Source organism: Toxotes jaculatrix, chromosome 7 (genome assembly GCF_017976425.1).
Source record: "Toxotes jaculatrix isolate fToxJac2 chromosome 7, fToxJac2.pri, whole genome shotgun sequence".
Lineage (NCBI taxonomy): Eukaryota > Metazoa > Chordata > Actinopteri > Toxotidae > Toxotes > Toxotes jaculatrix.
In genome coordinates this window covers 21,833,570-21,858,737 of record NC_054400.1, presented here as the reverse complement: position 1 = coordinate 21,858,737, position 25,168 = coordinate 21,833,570, and the positions used below count along the sequence as shown (strand labels likewise).

The window sequence follows — 25,168 nt, the reverse complement described above, 5'->3', positions numbered from 1 at the left end:
ACAAATCCTTCATCCAAATGTAAACAAAATGGTTACCCCATCGTATACTGTACATGTAAAGCAAATGCTTTGGGAATGATGGTTTTTCATACTTTAAAGTGGATTAACAGCACTCTTGATTTTAATCCTAATTATGGACAGCTCAATGTGAGTGTCAGTGTTGCCTGATGTTGTAAACAGCTTGTAAATGATCATACATTTGTAAACATTAGAATTGAATAGATGATTATCTTGAATTGCTGTGGACTAGTAAAGCTGCTAAAGATTCATTTTCACTACCTTTTAGACGGTGCACATATATCCATGAAGTGCTGTGGAGGAGTTAAGGATTGTGGCTTTAATAATGGATACCATGTGGCGCTGCAAAACTTACAGAGTGATGAAATAAAAACATCACAGAACAACAGAGATAATACTTCATAAACATTTTACAGAATCTACAAATTTAATCTATCAAAATGATGTGGTGGTTGGCTTTTTGAGAACGGAGAATGAAATGCAATCACTTTAGCTGTAAATCAAGACAACACAATAGTTAATAGCATTTAAGACAATCATTTCAAAACATCTCAGACTGTTCAGTTTTTTTTTTAACCTTAACCCTATTTACAGAAATACAAACCTGATATCAAATACAACCAAATTACAAGAGTTTAGTAAATTTACCAAAAACACTTCATCTCCAGGTTTACAGCACAGGCTGACTCACACAATTTGACTTAAAAATGTGCTTCTCTAACCATGTCTTGAGAAAGCGACTGATTTTCAAAGGGGAGCACAAATAAACTACTACACCGGCAGGAGTCGTGACAGAGACTTGAGCTGTGTCTGTAAACATTCACGTCATGACTGACATTGGACCTCAGTTATCACACCACGTATGGATGAATCTGTATGCCTGCATAACAATAAACACAAGAACATTTCATTGTAAATATTACAACACTGACAACATACAGTAGCACTATCTGCAATGCAATTAGTTTATTTATCCATAAACAAATGCCAGTTTAGTTAGAATGTCCTAAAATCCCAACTGTGCAACCTGTAACTAATCTTTCTGTCACTGACTTTGGCTTAATGTGTCAACCTGTGCTCTAGCAGCGGTTCCTTCAGCTTCAGCATTTCTTCGGATGCTAACGGATGTTACAATCACTGTCCAGTCATTCATCGAAATTCAAACAGTCGAAAGTCCGTCGCACAAATGTGTAAACCCACTGACAGTCGTGTCTTGGTTAGAATCGAAATTTTAATTTGACGGGGGGACTGGACATGTTGAGTCATATAAAAAAGTTGAATGATCAAATTTCTTAGCCCTTGCGGAAATGTATGTAGGTGTTACAGTAAGTGTAAAAGAATTAGTAATAGGTGTTAGATGTTAAGTGTAAAGTAATGTGTTGTTGTGTTGTGTCTATCCTAATGCCTGGGAAGAGTTTGGGGCCCATAAATGCTTTACTCAGTGACTCCGGTTCATGTATAGCTATTAGAATGGTTTGGCCTACAGAGCTATTTATGCTGTGAAGCATAACAGAAAGATTGTTGGGCTCGCCAAGAATCATTTATCATATCTGTGGCGCACTCTGCTCTCTATTAGAAAACTATTCAGCTGTTTTAAGCCACAACCAAAATAAAACTGATATAAACTGTACTTAGAATCTCAGAAATAAATTTGTTCCAGAACTGGCCCAAGTTTAGAGGGAAATGGGAATGTGAAATTTGCTGCTGGACAAAGGTTTTAGTGTTCAGTCAAATTATTCATTTATGTGGAAATTCAAAGAACATTCAATGATTTAAAATAAATTAACAACAACAAATAACCTAAAATGTCACTGCTGTGGTAATAATAGACACTAATAAAATGGATGCAGGAACAATCGTGCACCTACTAAGTTTTGAAAAATGTAAGTACGATCAGGTGTGGTTGTCTTTTACTACACAGGCAAAAACAGAAACATGATGGATAAAAGAGGCCCAATGTTTAGTCATCTGCTAAGGAGAGTTATGAGAGATAGTGTATGAGCCGGAGAATATGTACACAGTGAATGTGAGAGCTGGTCTGGAGGCAGAAAAAGAGTTGCTCCCCAATCCTACAGACACTGTCCTAAAGGCCATCTGTCTCTCACTAGGACATGGTTTTTCACTCATACCTATTTCCCTTCTTTGTCCTCTAAACGGCCTGGAGTAAAAATGTAGTCCAAGGCTTGTCTCTCAGCAGCAGCCACGTTGGGGTGCCAGAGGTCCACCATGAAGACCACTCTGGGGCCATCCTCTGCGTTGCCTACACTCAAACACACAAGCAGAAACACAGCAGCAGAAAAATCAAGAGCCCCATTCTGTCATGGTCTCAAACTCAAATCCATATCAGACTCATTAAAATGGCTCCCCATTTTCCTTAGTGATATTGGATTATACCATTTTTAGGTCAATCCTCCTTCAAGGAGTAAATAAAAGGGACAGAGTCCAATAAAGGATTCCATTTTAATCCCGTCTTACCCTCGTGAAAGGCCCTGTGGAGGAAGGAGTCGTCGAAAAGCAGACAGCTACCCTCGGACCAGCACTGTGGCTCTCCACCAACTACAAGCTCACAGGAAGGGGGCACTCTGAGACCTGCCAGGGGAAAAAATAACACAAGACCATCCATGGGACTTCCTAAATACAAGGCATTTTGAAACATTTTGTGTTGCTAACCAACCTCTCTGGTGACATATCCCACACAAAATGTTCTGTTCTTAAAGCATCCGTTATCATTATAGCATGCTGCTTTAAAGCATCCTACAAGCGATGCTGCCTACACAACAATAAACCTTACTATTTATAGCCACCTCACAGAGTACAGATGGAAACAGAGTCAAAGCTCAGGTGCAGTGAAAACAATAAATTTTTTAGCATAAGCCTCTAAATTTCAGCCATGTGCTTCCATGACTCAAGAGGATTCAGGACAATACAGCAGCTGATTCAGTGGGTTGTTCCTCTTTTCTTGTTAAACATGGTTATTACTGAAATCATCTGCTGTTGTGTTGAGTTCAATGAGCCTCACATGGCCGAATCACTTTCAGCTCACTAAACTGTTCACTCTCTTACCCAGGTGGCAGCGCAGTCTGACATTCGTTGGACCGTAATGCTCAGTGATCAGAGCTCCGGGCGTCAGCACAGAGAAGCAGGCGTTGCCGAACACGTTGTTGGCAATGAAGGTGCGCAGCTGTCCCAGCACCCTCCATGCCCGCGGACATCTCCTGACATTAAGAACCAGAGGGGTGCCTTGGTTGACCAGGTAGTAGGTCCACCATTGCCCACGAGGGGTGCTGTTGGCTTTCCACCCTGGTGGGAGGGAGGACCCGCTGCGGGCCGGAGGTTGGTGGTAGATGCTCTCAAACTCAGCCAGAAGGGCAGGGAAGCTCTGCTCCAGCAGCTCCACGTCGTGTCTCTGTACCTCCCTGGAGAAGAAAGGGGCTGACGGTAGGTCGGGGAGAAAGAAGACCTCTGGCCGCTGGATGGTTGGTCGGCTGTTAAGGTAACGGCCTTGATCACGGACTCCTTTATGCACCCTGCCCATACCTGACCAGGTGTAGCGCTTGGCGTAATCCTGCAGGCTGTGATAAAGCCTCTGGTTCAGACTCTCTCCAGCGCTGGTACAGCGGAAACACTCTGACGACTGGCAGAAAGCAAAGCCGTTCTGCTCTTCTAACAATGACCCATGTTTCCCTTTCCCCCTGCCACGGCAGTCTGAACTCATGAAGCCCCCCACCACCCCTCCAATCCGGCCAGGGCCAGCCAGATACCTCCCACGCAAGGGGCTGGAACCATGCTCCCGGCCCACCCTGTAACAATACCACATAAACAGCAGCAGCACACACATGGCTATTGCAAACGCACAGATCTCACACTCTCTTATAGACTGCATCCCTCCAGCCACCATCTCCCTCACACTCTCTAGTGACCACTCCATCTCGGCTCGTTTCTGGATTGCTGAATCTGACTGGAAGAAAACTGCTGATGAAAGATGAGTTAACGCGTCTTTTCTCGATTTTCCTGCGTGTGATTGAAAGGGGCCTTAAACCACACACGGGGTGTTAGTGAGTCTAGTGTCAAGCAGCTCTTATCGCCCCCCCTAATGTAAACAGTCTGCTGATTTGATCTGACACGCTCGCTCTTCAGTCCTAACATTTCAGCACTCTGCAGCGAGGGGAGGTTTCTCCTTGCATGATGTCTGGCTGTGCGGTATTTGTGCTGCTCCCTCTCTTCGTTCTCTCAGACAAATGCAGGCAGACACCGCACCTTACGGTTATCTGTTCTCTGGAAAACAAAGACAGAAGGAGAGAAAGAGGGATGAGAACAGAAGAGGATGCTGTGACTGACATTGGGAGAACGCTGCAATTGCTGTTAATGCTCCAAACTGTTAAATGTTAATGTGTTTGCTCGCAGAATGAGTTCATCTGATGCAGGCATGGTTACTCTCTGCCTTGTGTCTGTGAAACATATCTACCTGCTCAGAGTTTGACAGCAAATTCCCATCCTGTATGCACCACATGTAAAAACACACCTGCTGAAACTCACCCACACACTGTGCACTTCAAAATGACTGCACCCGGCACACACACACACTTTGGATAGAATTTGGATTTCAGCTTTCCACACACACCCCTGAGCGCTGCACTGTGTAAAAAACCATGAGTCATGGGCACAGTGCTGCATTTAACACAAATCGCTCCCTTTTGTATTTTCTTGATGCACCACGCGCACTAAACAGTGAATTATGTAAACGTAAACAGTGTTGATACCCACCCACATTTATAATTGGCATTCATAGGTTGCTCAGCAGGAGCTGCATAAATGGATCCTCAGGGGGAGGGAGGGGGCGAGCTGTAGTCTGTGTAATCGTATGCTGCCTGAAAAAAAAAAAGAGAGAGAGAGGCTGGATTACATGAGTGTGATTATATAATGGTAATGGACCAGCAGCCAAAACGCGAGGAGTGCAATGCGTCAACTGTGATCAGAACTCCACGATGGGCTCTCACCAAAAATGGTCGGGTAATCCTGCTCCAATAGATCCTCCCCTACATCCTGTCTGAGAGCATCAAGACGCCCCCACAGCCCACACACACTCCCGCTGCTTTTAGGACAGACTGACCATTAAACCCAACCATGAAGCTAAACACACACACACACACACATACACACACACACACACACACACACACACCCATACACACACCATGCCTTTTTCCTCCAAATACTCCACTGTTTCCATGTAATCTGGACACTAGAGCTGCTGCCATCAAGGGCCAAGATACCATACAAACTGATGACCAGGATATTGATGAGCTGTAACGTTCAATAAGCCCACGGTAAACAAGCAGATCGCAGTAACCGAGCTCGTGTTTCCTTGTCTGGAGCTACGTGGATGTTTGGTGCGTTGATTCGTGCACAGGGTCGCATCCATACCTACTCAACATTCATGACTGTGGCCAGTGGAGAGGAGAGGCGCACAGGTGTTTCTCCAGGCGAAGCTGCGCTCCACTGCAGTGCACAAGGTAGACGGATATCACTTGTCAACATTATAGGAAAATACACAAAAGAAAGTCCTAACTGGAACCGACACCCGTCGTAGACTGGAGGAAAAAAATACGAAAGCTGTCCTATCGACGGTTTGACTCCCTGCCTGGCTGTCTGTGGTGGACAGCAGCGGCGGATAGGCTTCAAGATAATATTGTTGTAAATACTCAAGCTCCACCAGGGGAAGCCACCCAGCGGCAAGCAACCAGAGGAATATGCGATAACGTTTCCGGTTACACATTTCAAAATAAACGTCTCGGAGGAGGGTTTTTAAGTCAATCGGGAAACTTGGAGCCAAGTGTCAGACCTCTAGGCTTCTCCCATTTCCATACATGGATTAGGTGCAGCAACTTCCAGTTCAAAGTCAATATATCTTTAATACAATAAGTCTTTATGACATCAAAAGAAGCTCAAACTCAGAGGCAAAGACTTTTAGTGCCTGTTATGGCTAAAGCTAATCCTACTGTTCCCATAATACAGCTTAGAAGCATTTTCCTGCATCTTCCCACATCTTCCCTGTCACTATCCCTGCTGTTTAAAATACTCCCATGCCCCCAGTTGATGATGAAGTTTCTTGGTCAAAATTAGGTAGTTGTGTTAATGATTTTTGGAGCCAAAGTAGCAGGGATGATAAACCTGACCAAACCTGTCAGAAACCAGAGGGTGAGGTCACACTGACCTAATCCACAGCTAACTGCAGAAAATTAAACCCTTTGAAATACAACATTAACAAAAATCATCACACACAACTAAATCTTTCTTTTCATGATTTTATTTACAGGCTTTTGTACTCGGCTCATCTAAATGACTGCACTGTAAATATTCCACTGAGAACAATATTATTCCTCTTTATGCCTGTATGCTACAGCTGAAATACTTGGCTGATTAGTCAATCAACAGAAATGTAACCTGCAACTATTTTGAAAACTGATTCTTTATTTCAATAAAATTTCAAGCAGAATCCAATGCTTCCGGCCTCTCAAATGTGAGGATTTGATTCTTTTCTTTGTTAAATATGATATTAAAGCGAATATTTTGTGGATTTGAGCAGATGATTAAATAAAACAAACCATCTGAATTTATTAACTTTTTTTTTTTTTTTTAACAGACAAAATGCTTGTCAATTAATTAAGAAAATAACTGGAAGATTATAACTGACAGTGAAAATAATCATTAGCCTCAGCACCACTAAAAGCCTAGAGTGTTTTACAAGCTCAATGTGTTCCGTTCTTTTACTTTGAAGGCAACATTTCCTTGTATCCGGTATTGCTCCGGTTGTCTTTGGTTGACTTGATTCAGCTGAGAGCCCCTTTCTTCCGTATGTCTCATGGCTCGCCCGTCGACTACTGTTTGATACGACTGCAGACAGCATTTCCCAAGATGCATTGCAGCTTGTCTGGAATTCGCCCGCAGCAGCCACAGAGCGGCAGTTTGATGGTGATAGTTTGTGACAAACTACAACAACATGGTCAACAAATTTTACTGGAAGGGCCCAACATGCAGACTGCACTCCAGTACATAAAAATAAAGCACACAAACATAAACACACATTAACACTATTATCAGACTGACATGCCCTGACTGGTCTGTGAGCAGGACTAACTTTTTACATCTGTTCAGCAACAGCAAAATGTTTCCTCTGTAACTAAATCTCTACCCCAGGAGATTTACACATTGATCAATAACTACAGCAGGATGAAATCAAGGGTACCTGTCCATCACTAAACCTCATATCTTAAGCATGTAAACAAGGAAATTAAGAACTTTAAAACTAGTCCAACAACTTGTGCATTTCTTTTAAATAATAAAATTCACTCTGCTAACTTTGTTACATGAAGCTGTTTTTGGTTGAGTAACTTGGAGCTTTGGTTTAATCTGAACCTGAAAATGAAGCAAAAACCAGTTCTCCTCAGCTAAGTTACCCAGATAATTCAGCACATCTTTGGACACAACTAACAACTTCTTAGTTGTTTGCATTTGTCTGTAGATTCAAAGACCTGGGACCAGGTAAACACTAACAGTAAAAGATGTGAGTTACCTTTTCCTTGCCATTTGGATCACTTATTACACATTTACATTTTTATCTGATCTGTGTTTGCACCTGCCATCTGTTACCCGCGCTCTGTTCATCATCTGGACACTTGCACCTCACAATTACAACAATTTGGTTAAGTTTGGTTTAATACAAATTTTGGCATTTTAACTGTTTTCTGTAGTGCATCTCCCTTTTGTTGAGGCAGTTTGAGCCAGGTCTTAACACACAAGTCCCATTAAGATAAATTGCTGCAAACTAATGCCCCTCACTGTTGTCACTGCAAGAGCTGCCTTCACGAGTGTCTTCACCATGTCCATAATCCATTCTGTAATCATCACTTTCCCATCTGGCAGATTACAATGTATTGTTCTGGCTCTCCTCTAGACACTCATGAACCACCTTTGGTTTGGAAAGAACCTTACGGATGCCATCGATGCTCCGGTTGTTTTTGTCAACTCTAAAAATGCACTGAAGTTTGAACTCAAATTTGACGAAGTAATACATTCAATACATTTATTTGATACATTACATTTATCTTCTATTATACATTTATCTTCTTTTCTCTTCAGAATGTAATTGAGGGTCTTAAAGCTTTGGGACACAATCAAGAAGCAGCAACCAGTTTCTACAACGTGGTCAACGCAGTGGAGAAGGAGGACAGCTGTATCTGTGCTGTGTCTGATGCCAGGAAAAAGGGCAAAGCTGCCGGTTACTGAGACTGAGAGTCAGTGACATTGGTTTGTGCGGGACGGCCTGAAGGTTACAGACATTCCTGCTGCCACAGATGCACAAAGGTTGCAAGAGACGGCGTTTGTCCAGCTGGAAAAATCATTGTACAAGGCACTGAGTAAGAGGCTTGTTCAGCTGAACACCAACAGTAACGTGTACCAGTTAAACATAAAGTCTCTGTAACAGTGACATGATGGATTTAACTGTGCGAGAAAAAACTACTGCCCATATCTGTGATTGTACCTGACCTCCTGTGACTCTTTTATTCAGCTTTTTTTAATACACATTTTTATCTCTCATGGCATTTCTCTCAGTTTTTACCATTTCTGACATGCTTCTCTTGTAAAACAGACGACAATACTGATCAATGTTCATTTCATTTTTCACATCATACAAGTGGCTTGACAGTATATTCATGTTCATATCTGAGACATACATAGCAGGCTATTTTAGACTGTCTCACTGTCTTAATAACTTGTTCATATCTGGTATAACGCGGGATTGACAATCTCAGTACTAGAGTTCACATGCATCTTATTCTATAATGAAAACCATGTTAAAACATCCTGAAAGAGACTTTGCAGTGTGAAAATGTCCTGCTTGAAATGGACTTCATCTGTTTTTCACAGTGAAGGTGTTTAGTGGCAGCATTATAATAAATGAAATGTTAAGAAATAAATAAGTCCTGGTTACAATCTATGACAAACAAATAACAATGACAAGAGCTGTTTTTGGCTGCACCAAAGTGAACCTCAGCTGGGCCAGTCAGTCCCTCTAACCTGAGGTCACTGCTATTGAAATCTGCTCTGTAAATCCTTCCATTTCATTCATTCAATAGATAAAAGAAATTGATTTTTCTTTTGTTATTTTTCTCAAAATCCAGAGAAATAAATCAATCAATAAACAGTGGCAGCTCAGGCGTTTCCCTGACAGCACACAGCGTCACAGATGATCTGTTGGCTCAGAAACAAGTATAGCCCTCCTACAACCAATCCTGAACAGCACGGTCTGAGCTCATTTGTTTTATTGCCCAATTTGTATACTAATTTGCATAAATAAATCCTCTGTTTGTTTCTGCGAGCAACCTCAGGTTGTGTTAGTGACTCAGATGCTGCAACCTTTAAATATACTTTTTTTGTGTGAAGATCTTCAAAATAAAATAAAATAAAACAAATCATTTCTTAGTTTGGATCAGTTCTTTTTTATTGGCAGTCAGTGTTTGGCATGAGACACTGACATATATGGTACAACAAGGACAAGTTTGACAAGGTTGACACACAAAACATAAACTACAAACCAAGTGGACAGTGCTCTCCATTATTCAGATAAAACATCTGAAATAAAAGAGAAGAGGATGCTGTGACTGACATTAGGAGAACACGGCGATCACTGTTAATGCTCCAAACTGTTAATGTTTTTGCTCACAGATCCATTTCATCCGATCTGCCTTATGTCTGTGAAACATATTTATATCTATATCTATATATATAGATATAGATATATACAATAAGTCTTTATAACATCAAAAGGAGTTCTCCACTATTTGATAAGTCATGTCCATTAAGATGGAGGACCTGTCAGAGACAGATTGTAAAAAACACAAAGCTCAAACTCAAAATAGAGGCAAAGACTTTTAGTTCCTGTTATGGCTAAAGCTAATCCTACAATTCCCATAATGCAGCTTAGTAGCATTTTCCTGCATCTTGCCACATCTTCCCTGTCACTATCCCTGCCATTTGAAATACTCCCATGGCCCCAGTTGATAATGAAGCTTCTTGGTCAAAATCAGGTAGTTGTGTCCCAGAATGACCCTGGTGATGTCATCAGGGTCAAAAGCTCCCTTCACAGCCACAGTGGACATTATACAACTGTTTTCAAAGGCCTAGTAAATCTCTCCATGACAAGTAAACTGAGCTGAACTGAACTGAGCTGGGGTGTCCCTTTAAATGTATTACCACTATCCCATTTTTATAGTAACTGTGTCACTGGGACAATATTTGTGACACAAACTTGTTAGTGCTCGTGCCCGTTTGGTGTTTTACATTACTAAGGATCCAACTTTACAAAAAAGCCTAAAAGCCTTGGTTTAAGTTTAAAACAGGCCTCTGCTCTGGCTGCTTTGATTCAAAACATAATGATTTTTGGAGGCAAAGTAGCAGGGATCATAAAACTGACCAAACCTGTCAGAAACCAGAGGGTGAGGTCACACTGACCTAATCCACAGTTAACTGCAGAAAATTAAACCCTTTGAAATACAACATTAACAAAAATCATCACACACAACTAAATCTTTCTTTTCACGATTTTATTTACAGGCTTTTGTACTCAGTTCATCTAAATGACTGCACTGTAAATATTCCACTGAGAACAATATTATTCCTCTTGATGCCTGCATGCTTCGCGCCTCACAGTTACAACAATACAGGCGCAATTACTGTAGCCGGATCCCACAGGGATGTTTGGAAGTTAAAACTCCTCAGGCGTGACTCAGGAACTGCGCCAATAGTTTCTACCCCTCTTCACTCCCTCCAGGGGGAGGGTGGAGCCAGACTGTCCAGCGTCCGCCCCTTCTGATGGGACAACTGGACCCCTGTCCCGTCAGTCAGTCAGTGAAGCTGTGATATTTCAGAAGAGATCATTTACAAAGGTTAGATAAAACTTTCATGATCCCCGCGGACACAGTTGGTAGAATCATCCATGGCGACGTCAAAGGCGAGAGTGTACACTTGTTGTGCACTGACGCTGCTCTGTGTGGTTGGAGAGTCGCAAGAGTCGCCAAGTGTGAAGTGTCCCGATGATACGTACTCAAGAGCCGCAGTGGCCGCAGAGTCAAGGACATGTTCAGGGGTTGGACCGTGAGTGACTCTTTTGCATTTTCCTTATGGCATGTTGCTCATGTGCATAATGCTTGTGCGTGTGTTTCGTTCACTTGGTGTGGGTAAAATGCAGAGAATAATCTCCCCAGGAGGGATCAATAAAGTAATTTTAAAAAATGAATAAAAAATGGCCCCGACACTGAGACAACCCACTGAGTGAGTACTTTTACTTAAAAAAAAATACTTTAAAGTAAATTTAAGAGTAAGTACTTCGTACTTTTACTTAAGTAAGATTCTTTCAGATGAGTATATTTTTTGTGGGCTATTTGTACTTTTACTTAAGTACTAAGCTTCAGTACTTCCTCCACCACTGGTAAGACGGTTATGATTAACATACACATAAACGCACAATAAACACGATTCAAGACTGCATCTTCAGTTGTAACATGCTTCATTTCCTGGTTTTAACACGTCAAAAATAAAATTCGAGTCTACAGGACATTTCTTTGACATGGAAATGTGCTTTTATCACGGAAGAGGAAAAAGAAACTGAATTCCGAGTTTAAAGTCAGAATTCTATAATGATTGTGACAATGTGTTTTATTCTGTCACAATCATTTCATGATAGATAAAGCCTATATCTTCTCAAACCTTTATTGATCAATCTCTTCCAACGTGATCGCTGATGTGTATAAATAGGAATTAAAAGGGGAATGTGTCTGAAAACAAAATGATCCCAACTTTATGGGGAACAGTGTATATTTTCGCATGTGGTCCTAATCCTCTTCCTTACTTTACATATCACCAGCCAGTGTCCCGCTGATACTTACTCAAGAGCCGCAGTGGCCGCAGACTCTGACAAATGTTCAGAGGTTGGACGGTGAGTGACTCTTTTCTCATGGCCTCAAAAATAAATGCAGTTGATATGGTCAGTAAGGTGTAAGATGGTTATGGTTACACACACATAACGCACAATAAACACGATGTGTTTTAAGGAAGCCAGCTTTTTCACTTGAAGTGATTTTGAAGATCAGCCTTACCTTTCTAACCGTAAATTACCCGTTTTCTTTTTGCTGTTTCTCTGCACTAACAAAACTATGTCGAGTTTACACATTTCATGTTTTTTTCATGTCACTAACAAGGAAACGGAATGTGCTTTACATAACACCAGCCAATGCAAAACCTAAGCACGCCTCATCTTTACTTGGCAGAAACATGCAATTTAATTAAATCACATTGATTCTGTGTGGAGTTTGCATGTTCTCCCTGTGCCTGCGTGGGTTCTCTCCGGGTACTCCGGATTCCTCCCACAATACCAAAAACATGCATGGGATAGGTTAATTGGCTGCTAAATTGCCCGTAGGTGTGAGTGTGTGCGCGTGTGTGGTTGTCTGTCTTTGTGTGTCAGCCCTGCGATTGGCTGGCGTCCAGTCCAGGGTGTACCCCGCCTCTCGCCCATAGTCAGCTGGGATAGGCTCCAGCTCCCCCGCGACCCTGACAGAGGATTAAGCGGTAGAAAATGAATGAATGAATGAATGAATGATATGGATAGTTATGATAAGTGTGAAAACTTGTAGGGACATCCTTCAAAGAGGGGGTTCAGCGGTAGATGGCGCCATTGCTGCGCTGCTGTGCACCTCCGTCATAAACCCACAGAGTGCGGGCATCGGAGGGGGGTCCATGTTCACAGTGATGGACAGATTTGGTGAGACGCATTCATTCATTCATCCCCCTAATAAAGCAAAACTAATGAAATGACTCTCCTGCTGTGGTGACAAAGTTAATTGAGAATATCTCCTCTCTCCAAAAGGTAAAGTGAAGATCATCAACTCCAGAGAGACTGTACCAAGGAAGTTTAAACCTGACCTGCTGAAGTCATGTCCCAAGACCTTCCAGCTGCTGCAAGGTACTGCTCTGACAGAAAGACATCAATCAGTTTTCTGTTCCTGATTCATTTCTCAGGTTACCTTGTTGGTTTTTCTTGCTTTGGCTCTTGTGTTAGATAATAGATTACTGGGCTCCTGCGTTATCACACTGGAGGAAGCAGTGATAAGCATAAACATCATGTTTATGACGTGAACCATGATGAATTCCTTTTCAGGAATTCTCTTCTTCTCTCCTTAAAACTCACTTTTGTCAAACAGTTTTTCTCAACTGATAGTATTTGTTGTAACTGTTTAAGTTATGTTTTTATTATTTGTCTTGACTGCAAAGCACTGTAAAGCTGCTTTGCTTTACTTGTAAAAATCAGAAATTTATTCATATAGCAGTTATGAGAACTAGAGATTACAAAGTGGTTTACAAGGACAAAATGAAAAGAGAAAATGAAAACAAAAACCTACAACATACATATGTATGAATTTCATACATAAACCATCGTACACACATACATACTCAAATGCAAACAAATTTACCCAAACTGAAACAATACAGAGAAGGAAAAACAATTTAAAAGATGTTATTCAGAAGCCATTTTATGAAAACATTAATAATATTGCATTTGATTAATGCTCAAAAGACACGTTAGCTGTAGCTGGTTGCAGTGGATGTAGTTCACTGTATACTGTATACTTTATATACAGTTTGGTTTAGTCCAGTGTTCCCTGGTTAATCTGGGTGGTTGTGAGATGATTAAAGTTGTACAAAATTGTATTGTGTCTTAACCTGAAAAGTAACTAGCAACTTTAGTTGTTAGATCAGTGTAAATGTTTTTTTTTTCTGAAATGTAGTAAAAATAGTGTAAAATGAAAAACAACTCAGGTACCTCAGGTACCTCAAAACTGTGGAAAACAGAGCTTGTTTAAATGTATAGAGTAACCTTCGACCACTGACCTTCCTGCCTGTCCATCTATCCATCCAGGTGGCCAGTGGATTGGGGTCCCAGGGGAAATTCAAGGTTATCAACAGGCACACAGGCTTTATGGGAGGTTGCCGTGGGCCACCCTCTTCCAGCCGACCATCCAAATGGCCAGAGAAGGGTTTCCCATGCCTGAAGTCCAAAGTCACTGGGTCCAGGAAATTAATAAAAGCCAGGCCCCGGCACTATGGTACAAATGGCACCAGCAGAAATATTACCCCAGAATATGATGAAGAAAAAAATATATATACATTCATTTTACTTTTCTACATTTGGATGAACTTTTCTCTCATTGCCTTTGTGCTTTAGGGACTTATATTCAGATGGGAATGGGACCTTGCTGAAGACTAACGATACAGTGAAGTTTGAGAAACTGGCCGACACTTTGGAGATGATTGCAAAGCATGGGGCAGACACCTTCTACACTGGACAAATAGCTGAGGACTTGATCCGTGACATAGAGGAAGCAGGTATTGTGAGACAGGTTTCATCATAAACTCTTTTCCAGCTACTTTCTATCTCTGCCTGGCACAATGAACGAATTACAAAGGAACAAATCAATTGTGTGTGTAAAGCACTGCAGTGATCACTCAGACTGCAGTGTGAGCTGCCTGGATCCATTAAAAGTCTTGATTATATGGGGCTCAGATGTGTCTTCTTCAGTTTCACTTAGCAGAAGCATTTGTTTCCATGTTTTTGCTCAGGGGGGAGTCTCACAGTGCAGGACTTGGCATCATATAGAGCTACAGTGACTGATGCGTGGGCTGTTCCTCTGGGAGAGTACCAGATGTACATACCTCCACCCCCTGCAGGAGGCGTCATCCTCAGCTTCATCCTTAACATCATGAAAGGTTCCTGCTGTACACAGACTGCAGAGCTGCTGCTCTTCTACACTTTCAAATCACATAATGAGGCGTGGCAGCTATGTTCATGATCCAGATCCAGTCAAACAAATGCTTTTATTGGTTGTTGCATATATAATATACAGTTAAAGAGACTGATTGATGGAGTGAATATAAGTTTCTTTCTGTCTTACTAGAGGAGGACTTAGACCAATCTATGGATCATAGAAACAGAGCAAACACGGTTTGCTTTTATTTACAGGATATGACCTGAATCCAGCATCTCTGACGGGTGAACAAAAGACTCTGACTTATCACCGCTATGTTGAAGCTTTGAAGTTTGCTAATGGATTGAAGAAATCCATCCATCAACAGTCCAGTTCAGAGGAAGTAAGAATCACAAAACACTACCATGAACATTTGTCTACACATGTCTAAACATGCTGGTGCTGCATTTATCACCCATAAGTTTAAGCAGCTAAGCTTAAGCTTATGGCTTATAACCAGTGGTGGACGAAGTATTTAGATCCCTTACCTCAGTAAAAGTAGTACTGTAAATTAAGAGTCCTGCTTTCAAAAAAAAAGCATGATATTTTACGTGTTCATCATATGCTTTGCTTAAAGATATAAAAATGAGAAATCTCAATCTTCAAAAAACTAATGTAGTCAGGGTGGAGTAAAAGTATAATACTGCAAAAAAGGGAAAGGCTCAAGTGAAGCACAAGTTCCACAAACTCTTCTCAAGTACAGCACTTGAGTAAATGCATGTAGTTACTTCCTTGTAACCAAGCTAACACGCTTGGTTACAACCCCTCTGTCACGGCCGAACGAGGACAGAACCCAAAAGCACAACTCCAATACGTATAATCAAAAAGAAGTATTTATTAAACAAAGTAGCAAATGATAATCGCCCTATCGGGGAAACAAACGCTATGAAACAAAATGTCAAAAGGAACAAAAAATCACTCTATGGAGGAAACACAAAATCACTCTAGCGAGGAGAACACAAAATCACTCTTACGAGGAAAACAATAAACTGAAACAAAAGGCAAGGCAACAAGGCAAACATAAGCGAGATCAAAGTACAAAAGAACAACACTAAACCTGACATGAGACTGGACGATAAAGAGACGCTGGTTTACTTGGAAAGGACAAGACGAACTGGCACGGAACAAGTGGCGACGCAGACTATATATACACAACAGGTAGGGGAAACAGGTGGAAACAATTAGGGCGTGGAAAACAATCACAACGGCGGGAAACCAGACAAAGGCAGGAAGTAAAATGAGACAAGACACACAAGGGCAATAATTTCAAAATAAAACAGGAAACCACAAGACAACATAGACACAAGACAAAACATAAGTCATATTTTACGGACCATGACAGTACCCCCCCCTCTAGGGACGGCTCCTGACGGACCAGGCAGGTCAGGGTGCCGTCTGTAGAAGTCCGTGATGAGTTCAGGGTCCACAATAAAACTGGCCGGAACCCATGACCGTTCCTCTGGGCCATAACCCTCCCAGTCCACCAAAAATTGCCTGCCCCGGCCCCTGTTGCGAACAGCTAGGAGAGACTTGACGGCATAGACAGGGCCGCCGTCGATCAGCTGAGGGGGGGGAGGGGGTTTGGCTTCGGGAACCATGGGACTCTCCTCGACTGGTTTAACTCGGCTGACGTGGAAAGTGGAGTGGACTCTAAGGGACCGGGGCAATCTTAACCTTACAGAGGAAGGACCAATGACTTTAGAGACTGGGAATGGGCCCATAAACCGAGGTGCCAGCTTTCTAGAAACCACATGAAGGGGTAAATCCCGGGTGGAGAGCCAGACCTTCTGGCCTGGTTGATAGGCCGGGGCTGGTCGGCGCCGTCGATCAGCTGCCCTCTTCATGCGGTCCAGACTCCTGATGAGGACCTTGCGGGCTGCTGACCAGATGCGCCGGCAGCGCCGGACCATGGCATGAGCGGATGGAACTGTGACCTCCTTCTCTGTGTCGGCGAAGACTGGAGGCTGATAACCATAGACGCACTGGAACGGGGACATGCCAGTGGCTGACGTGGGGAGCGAGTTTTGGGCGTATTCCACCCACACAAGATGCTTGCTCCAGGACGCAGGGTTCTGGGACACCAAACAGCGGAGGCATGTCTCCAGCTCCTGGTTCAGGCGCTCTGTCTGACTGTTAGCCTCAGGATGGTAGCCGGATGTTAGGCTGACGGTGGCGCCGATGAGTTTGCAGAACTCCTTCCAGAATTGGGAGATGAACTGGGGCCCCCGGTCTGACACAATGTCTTTGGGAAAACCATGTATACGAAAAACATGAGTCATCATAGCTTCTGCCGTCTCTTTAGCTGACGGCAGCTTAGGTAAGGCAATAAAATGAGTCATCTTGGAGAACCTGTCCACCACCGTGAGCACGGTGGTGTTACCTTCTGAGACCGGGAGCCCCGTGACAAAGTCCAAGGAAATGTCTGACCAAGGACGAGAGGGAACCAGGAGTGGCTGCAATAACCCCATCCGCGCTCTGGAGGTAGTCTTATTGCGGGCACAGATGGTACAAGCTTCCACATACTCTTGAACCTCTTGATCCATGGAAGGCCACCAACCTCTGCGAGATGACGTGCATGGTCCTTTTGACTCCCGGGTGGCAGGTGAGCAAGGAGGTGTGAGCCCAGTGGATCACCTGTGGACGCATGGCAACCGGAACAAACAAACGATTCTCTGGGCATCCACTAGGTGTCGGGCTCTTCACCTCAGATTCTATTTGCCATGACACCGCTCCCACCACACAGTTCAGTGGTAGGATAGGTTCGGGGTCTTTGGCAGTGGGCTCGGGGTCAAACAATTGGGACAAGGCATCTGGCTTGGCGTTTCGGGACCCCGGCCTGTAAGACAAAATAAAGTTAAAATGGTTAAAAAACAGGGCCCATCTGGCTTGGCGTGAGTTCAGTCTTTTAGCAGTGCGGATATACTCAAGGTTTTTGTGGTCTGTCCAAACCACAAACGGATGCTGTGCCCCCTCCAGCCAATGCCTCCACTCTTCAAGAGCGATTTTGACCGCCAGTAACTCACGGTTCCCCACATCATAGTTTCTCTCAGCCGGTGATAACCGCAGAGATAAGAAGGCACAGGGATGCAGTTTGTTGTCCTTGGCGGACCGCTGAGAGAGGACCGCACCCACTCCTTCATTGGAGGCATCAACCTCCACCACAAACTGTCGGGTGGGATCAGGGACCGTGAGAATGGGGGCGGAGGTGAAGAGAGCCTTGAGCCACTGGAACGCCTCCTCAGCCTGGGAGGACCACTGGAAGGGTACCTGCGGGGACGTGAGTGCATGGAGGGGAGCAGCTATGGCGCTGAAGTTTCTAATAAACCGTCTGTAGAAGTTAGCAAATCCCAAGAATTGCTGAACCTTCTTACGGCTATCAGGTGTTGGCCACTGAACCACAGCGCTAACTTTAGCCGGATCCATTTGTACCCTCCCAGGGGCTACAATGAAGCCCAGGAAGGATACTGTATCGGCATGGAACTCACTTTTTTCCACCTTGACATATAAATGATTCTCCAGCAAGCGCTGAAGAACCTGGCATACATGGCTGACATGGGTATCAAGGTCAGGGGAGAAGATTAAAATGTCATCAATGTATACAAAAGCAAAGTGACCCAGAAACTCTCTCAATACATCGTTTACCATGCCCTGAAAAACAGCTGGAGCATTGGTCAACCCAAAAGGCATCACCATGTATTCATAATGTCCATGAGGGGTATTAAACCCCGTCTTCCATTCATCCCCCTCCCTAATTCGAACCAGATGATAGGCATTCCTCAGATCAAGCTTAGTAAAAACCTTAGCCTGCTGCAACTGGTCGAAGGCAGACGACATCAGTGGTAGAGGATAGCGATTCTTGACAGTTATGTCATTGAGGGGGCCATAGTCTATGCATGGTCTAAGGGACCCATCCTTTTTGCCCACGAAAAAGAAACCTGCCCCAGCCGGGGAGGAGGAAGGACAGATCAACCCTGCCTTCAAGGAAGCCTCAATGTATTCATTCATGGCTTCCCTTTCGGGACCTGAGATGGCATAAACTCTCCCCTTGGGAATGGGAGCACCAGGAATGAGGTCAATAGGGCAATCATAAGGGCGGTGAGGTGGGAGGGAGGTAGCTTTGCTCTTGCTAAAAACCTCCCCTAGGTCATGATAGCAATCAGGTACAGAAGACAGATCAGGATTGTCAGAACATTTAGCCAGGTTTACTGGGATAGACTTACAAACAACATTTCTGCCAACATTGTTACATTTTTTCAAGCAAGTGGTTTGACATTCACCAGACCAGTTCAAAATCCTCCCCGTACTCCACTCAATACTCGGGTTATGTTTTTTTAACCAGGGGAACCCTAAAATGAGGGGATGTTGGCTGGAGCTGAATATATGAAAGTCCATAAGTTCCTTGTGATCCCCAAGCCTGACCTCCAATGGCTCAGTCTTGTGAGTCACCTTGAAAATTGAGCTCCCGTCAAGAGCACTAGCCTCCAGAGGCTGAGGGAGCCGTTCCGATTTAAGATGGTCTCTTAACCAAGTCCCAGTCCATGAGGCTTTCATCAGCCCCAGAGTCAATGAACCCTCCTAGGGGCAGAGGGGTGTCATTGTGCTTGAGTTCAACCCGAGTGAGAGGACGGAGAGGGAATTCGGGTGAGGAGAGCCGGCTCACCAGGACCCTCTCTTTGACTGGTGAGCCTTTTCTTTTACTGGACACCCAGAAAGGACATGCCCCAATCTCCCGCAGTAGAAACACCTACCCTCCTGTAGTCGCCGTTGGCGCTCCTCCGATGACAGCTTGGTCCTGCCCAGCTGCATGGGTTCCTCCTCCTTCTCAGAGGAGGACTGCTCCCGCTGACCCGCAGGCAACGTTTGGTTGGATCTCTGCCAGCTGGACCTGGTAGCGACGGTCTGGTTTGGATGGCGGAGGGTAGGTGCTGCCTTAGAGCCTTTATTGCGCTCCTGCAACCGATGATCAGTCCTTATGGCAAGGGAGATTAGGGAATCGAGATCATCAGGAAGGTCAAGGGGAATTAAAAGATCTTGGATTCGATCAGAAAGCCCCTTGAGGAAAGTGTCAAATAATGCTGAGGCATTCCAGCCACTGTCCGTGGCGAGGGTGCGGAAATGAATGGCATAGTCACAGACAGTGTCCATACCTTGCTTGATGTTACAGAGTTCTCTTGCCTTTTCTCTGTCCACCGAGATGGGATGAAAAGTCCTCCTGAGGACCTCCACAAAAGCCCCCCGGGACTGGCAGACTGGTGAGTTGCGAGACCACTCCGCGTAGCCCATGAGAGAGCATGAACCCCACCTTGGCTCGCTCAGTCGGATATGCTGAAGGCAAGAGTTCAAAATGCAGTTCACAGTCCACTATAAACGAACGACAATCTCCAGACTCACCGGAAAACTTTTCTGGTGGGGCAAGACGTGGAGCCGGAGAAGGTGTCTCCAAAACTGGTGGAGCTTGGGCGGCCGCAGGCGAGGAACTCACTTCCGTGTTCGTGGGGGAAGTTCCACGGATCATTATGGAGAAGGCATGTTGGAGCTGATCAGCAAGCTGGTTCATCTGGGAGGTCACCGACACCTTAAACTCATCTTGACCAGCAACAATGGCTTTCATGCCCTGCTCCAGGGAAGACAATTGGTCCTCTTGCCGGTTAAGGCGGGCGCCCTGGGAGCGAATGGCCGCTGATAAATGATCCGAGTCGGCTGGGTTCATGCTGGCCAGTTCATTCTGTCACGGCCGAACGAGGACAGAACCCAAAAGCACAACTCCAATACGTATAATCAAAAAGAAGTATTTATTAAACAAAGTAGCAAATGATAATCGCCTTATCGGGGAAACAAACGCTATGAAACAAAATGTCAAAAGGAACAAAAAATCACTCTATCGAGGAAACACAAAATCACTCTAGCGAGGAGAACACAAAATCACTCTTACGAGGAAAACAATAAACTGAAACAAAAGGCAAGGCAACAAGGCAAACATAAGCAAGATCAAAGTACAAAAGAACAACACTAAACCTGACATGAGACTGGACGATAAAGAGACGCTGGTTCACTTGGAAAGGACAAGACGAACTGGCACGGAACAAGGGGCGACGCAGACTATATATACACAACAGGTAGGGGAAACAGGTGGAAACAATTAGGGCGGGGAAAACAATCACAACGGCGGGAAACCAGACAAAGGCAGGAAGTAAAATGAGACAAGACACACAAGGGCAATAATTTCAAAATAAAACAGGAAACCACAAGACAACATAGACACGAGACAAAACATAACAAGTCATATTTTACGGACCATGACACCCTCCCTGTGTTGGTATGATGATTCAATGCTTTGTGCTTCTCACAGATGGCAAGGAAATTCACAGAGGACAGCTTTGCCGAACACATACGGAGCTTGATCAGCAGTGACAAGGCTAATGATCCCGAGTACTACAACATGACCCAGTATCCGGACAGCATGGGCACCACACACGTGTCTGTGCTGGCTGAGGATGGATCTGCTGTGTCTGTCACCAGCTCCATCAACCAAATGTCAGTATCTGAAAAAGAGTCGCTCCACAGCAGGAAGCCAGCCTTGAGATATTATTGTTGGTTTTACAGTGGAGGATTAAGAAGGTTCAAGAGTGAGAGAGGTTTTGTGAGCGTCATGGTTTTTTGATTCTGTTCACTTAATGTACTCTCTCCACAGATTTGGCTCCAGGGTTTACTCTCCGAGAACTGGAGTCATCCTCAACAACCAGCTGGCCGACTTCTGTGGATTTGCCGATAACATCTCTCCTGGTAATCAGCACCATCAGCATGGTTTTTATTTAACAGTAATTAAACACGAGTAACACAGGTACAGACATGTTTTTTCATATCCATAGAATAACCGTCTGTTTCCTGTTTTGTTCCTGTATTACTGAGGATGGAACACAACATAGAAGTGCTGACTCTCATTCATAAGGGTCTTTCAAATTTTCAGTATATATTGTTCATGGTGTTGTGGATTGATATCAAATGAAGATCTTTGTATAACTTCTTATGACACATTTACTGTTCTGTCCTAGAGACCCCGGACCCTTTTAACACCACAAACTCAAAGCTGTTTTATCAGCTTGAGACTCTGTGACTTTTCCTCTTTTTGTGACATTTGCTTTTAAAGTTCATTTAGAGTGACCCCAGCTGTAAAACAACCCCCAATCCAAAATAAGTGTATTTGGATTTTGTGGAAGTCTAACAAGGAGTTATACCTCTTTATGACCCCAAATATAAGTATGTATGTCACAATGTATGATAACATACTATACATTTCTTTGTTTGCGAATGACATTTTGAAAAGCAAAAGGAATATGAGTGTTAATGAATAGCCCATACAACACAAAACATTTCCTCACTTGGAGTGCTAACAATGTCAATGCTCGTTCCTGAAGTGATATGAACCATAGAAATATTCATCTGTTGTTTAGCAGTTGAGGTTTCTACCTCAGTTGTTCAAAAGTGATTAAAAAAAACACTGTTGTTCGACTGTAGAAACACAGTTTGTATAGCATAAATGGTCATTGTAGTCTAATCTTGATGTGTCATTTGTTGATGTGGTAATTTATTGACAGTTTGGTGCCTTTTATTAAAAGCATATTCAAAAGATGTGATGATTTTTATAGAGAGGGTGAAACATCCATGTGGCCTCAGTATTCACTACAGTCAGATGTCAGCTGTTGAACAAAGGTAAAGTCACATGTGCAGGCTGAGTAAATGCCCTTGACTGATGCTCATCTGTGATTCCCTTTGAAAGGCACTCTGGTGATTGCATTTATAATCATTTTCTTCTCGTTCTTCTCACTTTGATGAGTCTGAATTGTGCCCGTCTGTCCTGTCAGTCAAGACTTTTGTTGTGTTCGCAGGGGAGCAGCCTCCCTCCTCCATGGCCCCCACTGTGCTGAAGTCTCAGTCGAAGACGCTGGTGATTGGAGCGTCTGGTGGGAGTATGATCACGACTGGCATCGCCTCAGTATGTATCCATGGCAATCACACTGCGATGACCCCTGGGTTTTTGGGGGGGCCTGGGATCTTTGTACTAACTTGGACCTCTTCCCTCTGCAGATAGCTGATTTGTATATCTGGAACACCTGTGGCACCCAGTGTGTCCCAGGTTATATAGGTTGTGCCTGCAGATTAACTGCTCTCCTCTCCTCCACAGGCACTCCACAATTTGGGTTTAGTTTATGTTTCCTTATTTTATCCTTTTGTTTCATTTCATACCTTACAACACTCACACTCACACATGGGATGTGATTTCCACATCCCATGCTGTGATTGGCTTATTTAATTTGGTATTTCAATTTGGTTAAATTTTGTTTAATAAAAACCAAATCGCACCAAACTGCTGCAAACTAATGCCCCTCACTGTTGTCACTGCAAGAGCTGCCTTCACGAGTGTCTTCACCATGTCCATAATCCATTCTGTAATCATCACTTTCCCTTCTGGCAGATTACAATGTATTGTTCTGGCTCTCCTCTAGACACTCATGAACCACCTTTGGTTTGGAAAGAACCTTACGGATGCCATCAATGCTAGTGTTGTTTTTGTCAACTCTGAAAATGCACTGAAGTTTGAACCCAAATTTGACGAGGTAATACATTCAATACATTTATTTCATGAAGTAATACATCATGCTGCTTTTGTTCTGTCTGAGTCTCCTCTCCTCTTTTTCTTTCAGACGGTAATTAAGGGTCTTAAAGCTTTGGGACACAAGCAAGAAGAAGCAACCAGGTTCTACAACGTGGTCAATGCAGTGGAGAAGGAGAACGGCTCTATCTGTGCGGATTGTTGTATCTGTGCTGTGTCTGATACCAGGAAAAATGGCAAAGCTGCCGGTTACTGTGACCGAAAGTCAGATCAATCAATAAACAGTGGCAGCTCAGGCGTTTCCCCAACAGCACACGGCCCTCCAACAACCAATCCTGAACAGCACGGTCTGAGCTGGGTCAAAAGCTATCTCCACAGCCACAGTGGACATTATACAACAGTTTTCATAGGCCTAGTAAATTTCTTCATGACAAGTAAACTGAGCTAAACCGGTGGTGTCCCTTTAATTGTATTACCACTATCCCATTTTTAAAGTAATTGTGTCACTGGGACAATATTTGTGACACAAACTTCATGCTCGTGCCCGTTTGGTGTTTTACATTACTAAGGATCCAACTTTACAAAAAAGCCTAAAAGCCTTGGTTCAAGTTTAAAACAGGCCTCTGCTCTGGCTGCTTTGATTCAAAACATAATGATTTTTGGAGGCAAAGTAGCAGGGATCATAAACCTGACCAAACCTGTCAGAAACCAGAGGGTGAGGTTGCACTGACCCAATCCACAGCTAACTGCAGAAAATTAAACCCTATGAAGTACAACATTAACAAATATCATCACACACAACTAAATCTTTCTTTTCATGATTTTATTTACAGGCTTTTGTACTCGGTTCATCTAAATGACTGCACTGTAAATATTCCACTGAGAACAATATTTTTCCTCTTTATGCCTGTATGCTACAGCTGAAATAGTTTTAGTCAATCAACAGAAATGTAACCTGCAACTATTTTGAAAACTGATTCTTTATTTCAATAAATTTTCAAGCAGAATCCAATGCTTCCAGCCTCTCAAATGTGAGGATTTGATTCTTTTCTTTGTTAAATATAATATTAAAGTGAATATTTTGTGGATTTGAGCAGATGATTAAATAAAACAAACCATCTGAATTTATTGACTTTTTTTTTTTTTTACAGACAAAATGCTTGTCAATTAATTAAGAAAATAACTGGAAGATTATAACTGACAGTGAAAATAATCATTAGCCTCAGCACCACTAAAAGCCCAGAGTGTTTTACAAGCTCTCTGTGCTCCGTTCTTTTACTTTGAAGGCAAAATTTCCTTGTATCCGGTATTGCTCCGGTTGTCTTTGGTTGACTTGATTCAGCTGAGAGCCCCTTTCTTCCGTATGTCTCATGGCTCGCCCGTCGACTACTGTTTGATACGACTGCAGACAGCATTTCCCAAGATGCATTGCAGCTTGACTGGAATTCGCCCCCAGCAGCCACAGAGCGGCAGTTTGATGGTGATAGTTTATGACAAACTACAACAACATGGTCAACAAATTTTACTGGAAGGGCCCAACATGCAGACTGCACTCCTGGGGACCCTACGCCCCCCCCCCCCATTGGCTCTCAGACATGGTTTTCCCAATAGTAGACTAGAGTCTGCAGTTGGACCCTCCTGGCTTTATGTCGAGCGTGAAAACTTATACAGTACATAA

At 43.4% G+C, this 25,168-nt stretch overlaps 2 protein-coding genes across 6 annotated transcripts; one reads left to right on the top strand and one right to left on the bottom strand.

Moving 5' to 3' along the window:
• Positions 1-316: 316 nt before the first annotated feature.
• On the bottom strand, positions 317-5,740 carry asphd2 (aspartate beta-hydroxylase domain containing 2). 4 transcript variants are annotated; one of them, XM_041043050.1, is made up of 6 exons: positions 5,443-5,740; positions 4,783-4,886; positions 3,082-4,293; positions 2,494-2,607; positions 2,148-2,278; positions 317-511 (listed from the first exon to the last, which is right to left on the bottom strand). In XM_041043050.1, the coding sequence occupies exons 3-5, from the start codon at positions 3,944-3,946 to the stop codon at positions 2,148-2,150; spliced, it is 1,110 nt and encodes a 369-aa protein (XP_040898984.1). In that variant the 5' UTR covers positions 3,947-4,293; positions 4,783-4,886; positions 5,443-5,740; the 3' UTR covers positions 317-511. The 4 variants fall into 4 exon arrangements, with proteins under 4 accessions (XP_040898984.1, XP_040898983.1, XP_040898985.1 ...); XM_041043049.1 differs by having other exon boundaries at positions 317-2,278; positions 4,787-4,886; XM_041043051.1 differs by having other exon boundaries at positions 317-2,278; positions 5,447-5,740.
• Positions 5,741-10,906: 5,166 nt separating this feature from the next.
• Positions 10,907-24,497, top strand: LOC121184404 (glutathione hydrolase 5 proenzyme-like). Of its 2 annotated transcripts, none has more exons than XM_041042043.1 (13): positions 10,907-11,172; positions 11,942-12,013; positions 12,711-12,838; positions 12,944-13,039; positions 13,994-14,180; positions 14,300-14,460; positions 14,695-14,841; positions 15,095-15,219; positions 21,229-21,413; positions 21,571-21,662; positions 22,766-22,872; positions 23,384-23,494; positions 23,582-24,497. In XM_041042043.1, the coding sequence occupies exons 1-13, from the start codon at positions 11,015-11,017 to the stop codon at positions 23,936-23,938; spliced, it is 1,926 nt and encodes a 641-aa protein (XP_040897977.1). In that variant the 5' UTR covers positions 10,907-11,014; the 3' UTR covers positions 23,939-24,497. The 2 variants fall into 2 exon arrangements, with proteins under 2 accessions (XP_040897977.1, XP_040897976.1); XM_041042042.1 differs by having other exon boundaries at positions 15,095-15,222.
• Positions 24,498-25,168: the final 671 nt, after the last annotated feature.

Coding starts and splice junctions, on each gene's coding strand:
- asphd2 (XM_041043050.1), bottom strand. CDS start 3,946: ATGGAGTGGTCACTAGAGAGTGTGAGGGAGATGGTGGCTGGAGGGATG. Junction 2,608..3,081: donor CAGACTGCGCTGCCACCTGG/GTAAGAGAGTGA, acceptor TTCCCCTGGCAG/GTCTCAGAGTGCCCCCTTCC. Junction 2,279..2,493: donor CCACAGGGCCTTTCACGAGG/GTAAGACGGGAT, acceptor GTTTGAGTGTAG/GCAACGCAGAGGATGGCCCC.
- LOC121184404 (XM_041042042.1), top strand. CDS start 11,015: ATGGCGACGTCAAAGGCGAGAGTGTACACTTGTTGTGCACTGACGCTG. Junction 11,173..11,941: donor ACATGTTCAGGGGTTGGACC/GTGAGTGACTCT, acceptor ACATATCACCAG/CCAGTGTCCCGCTGATACTT. Junction 14,181..14,299: donor AGCCAGGCCCCGGCACTATG/GTACAAATGGCA, acceptor TTTGTGCTTTAG/GGACTTATATTCAGATGGGA.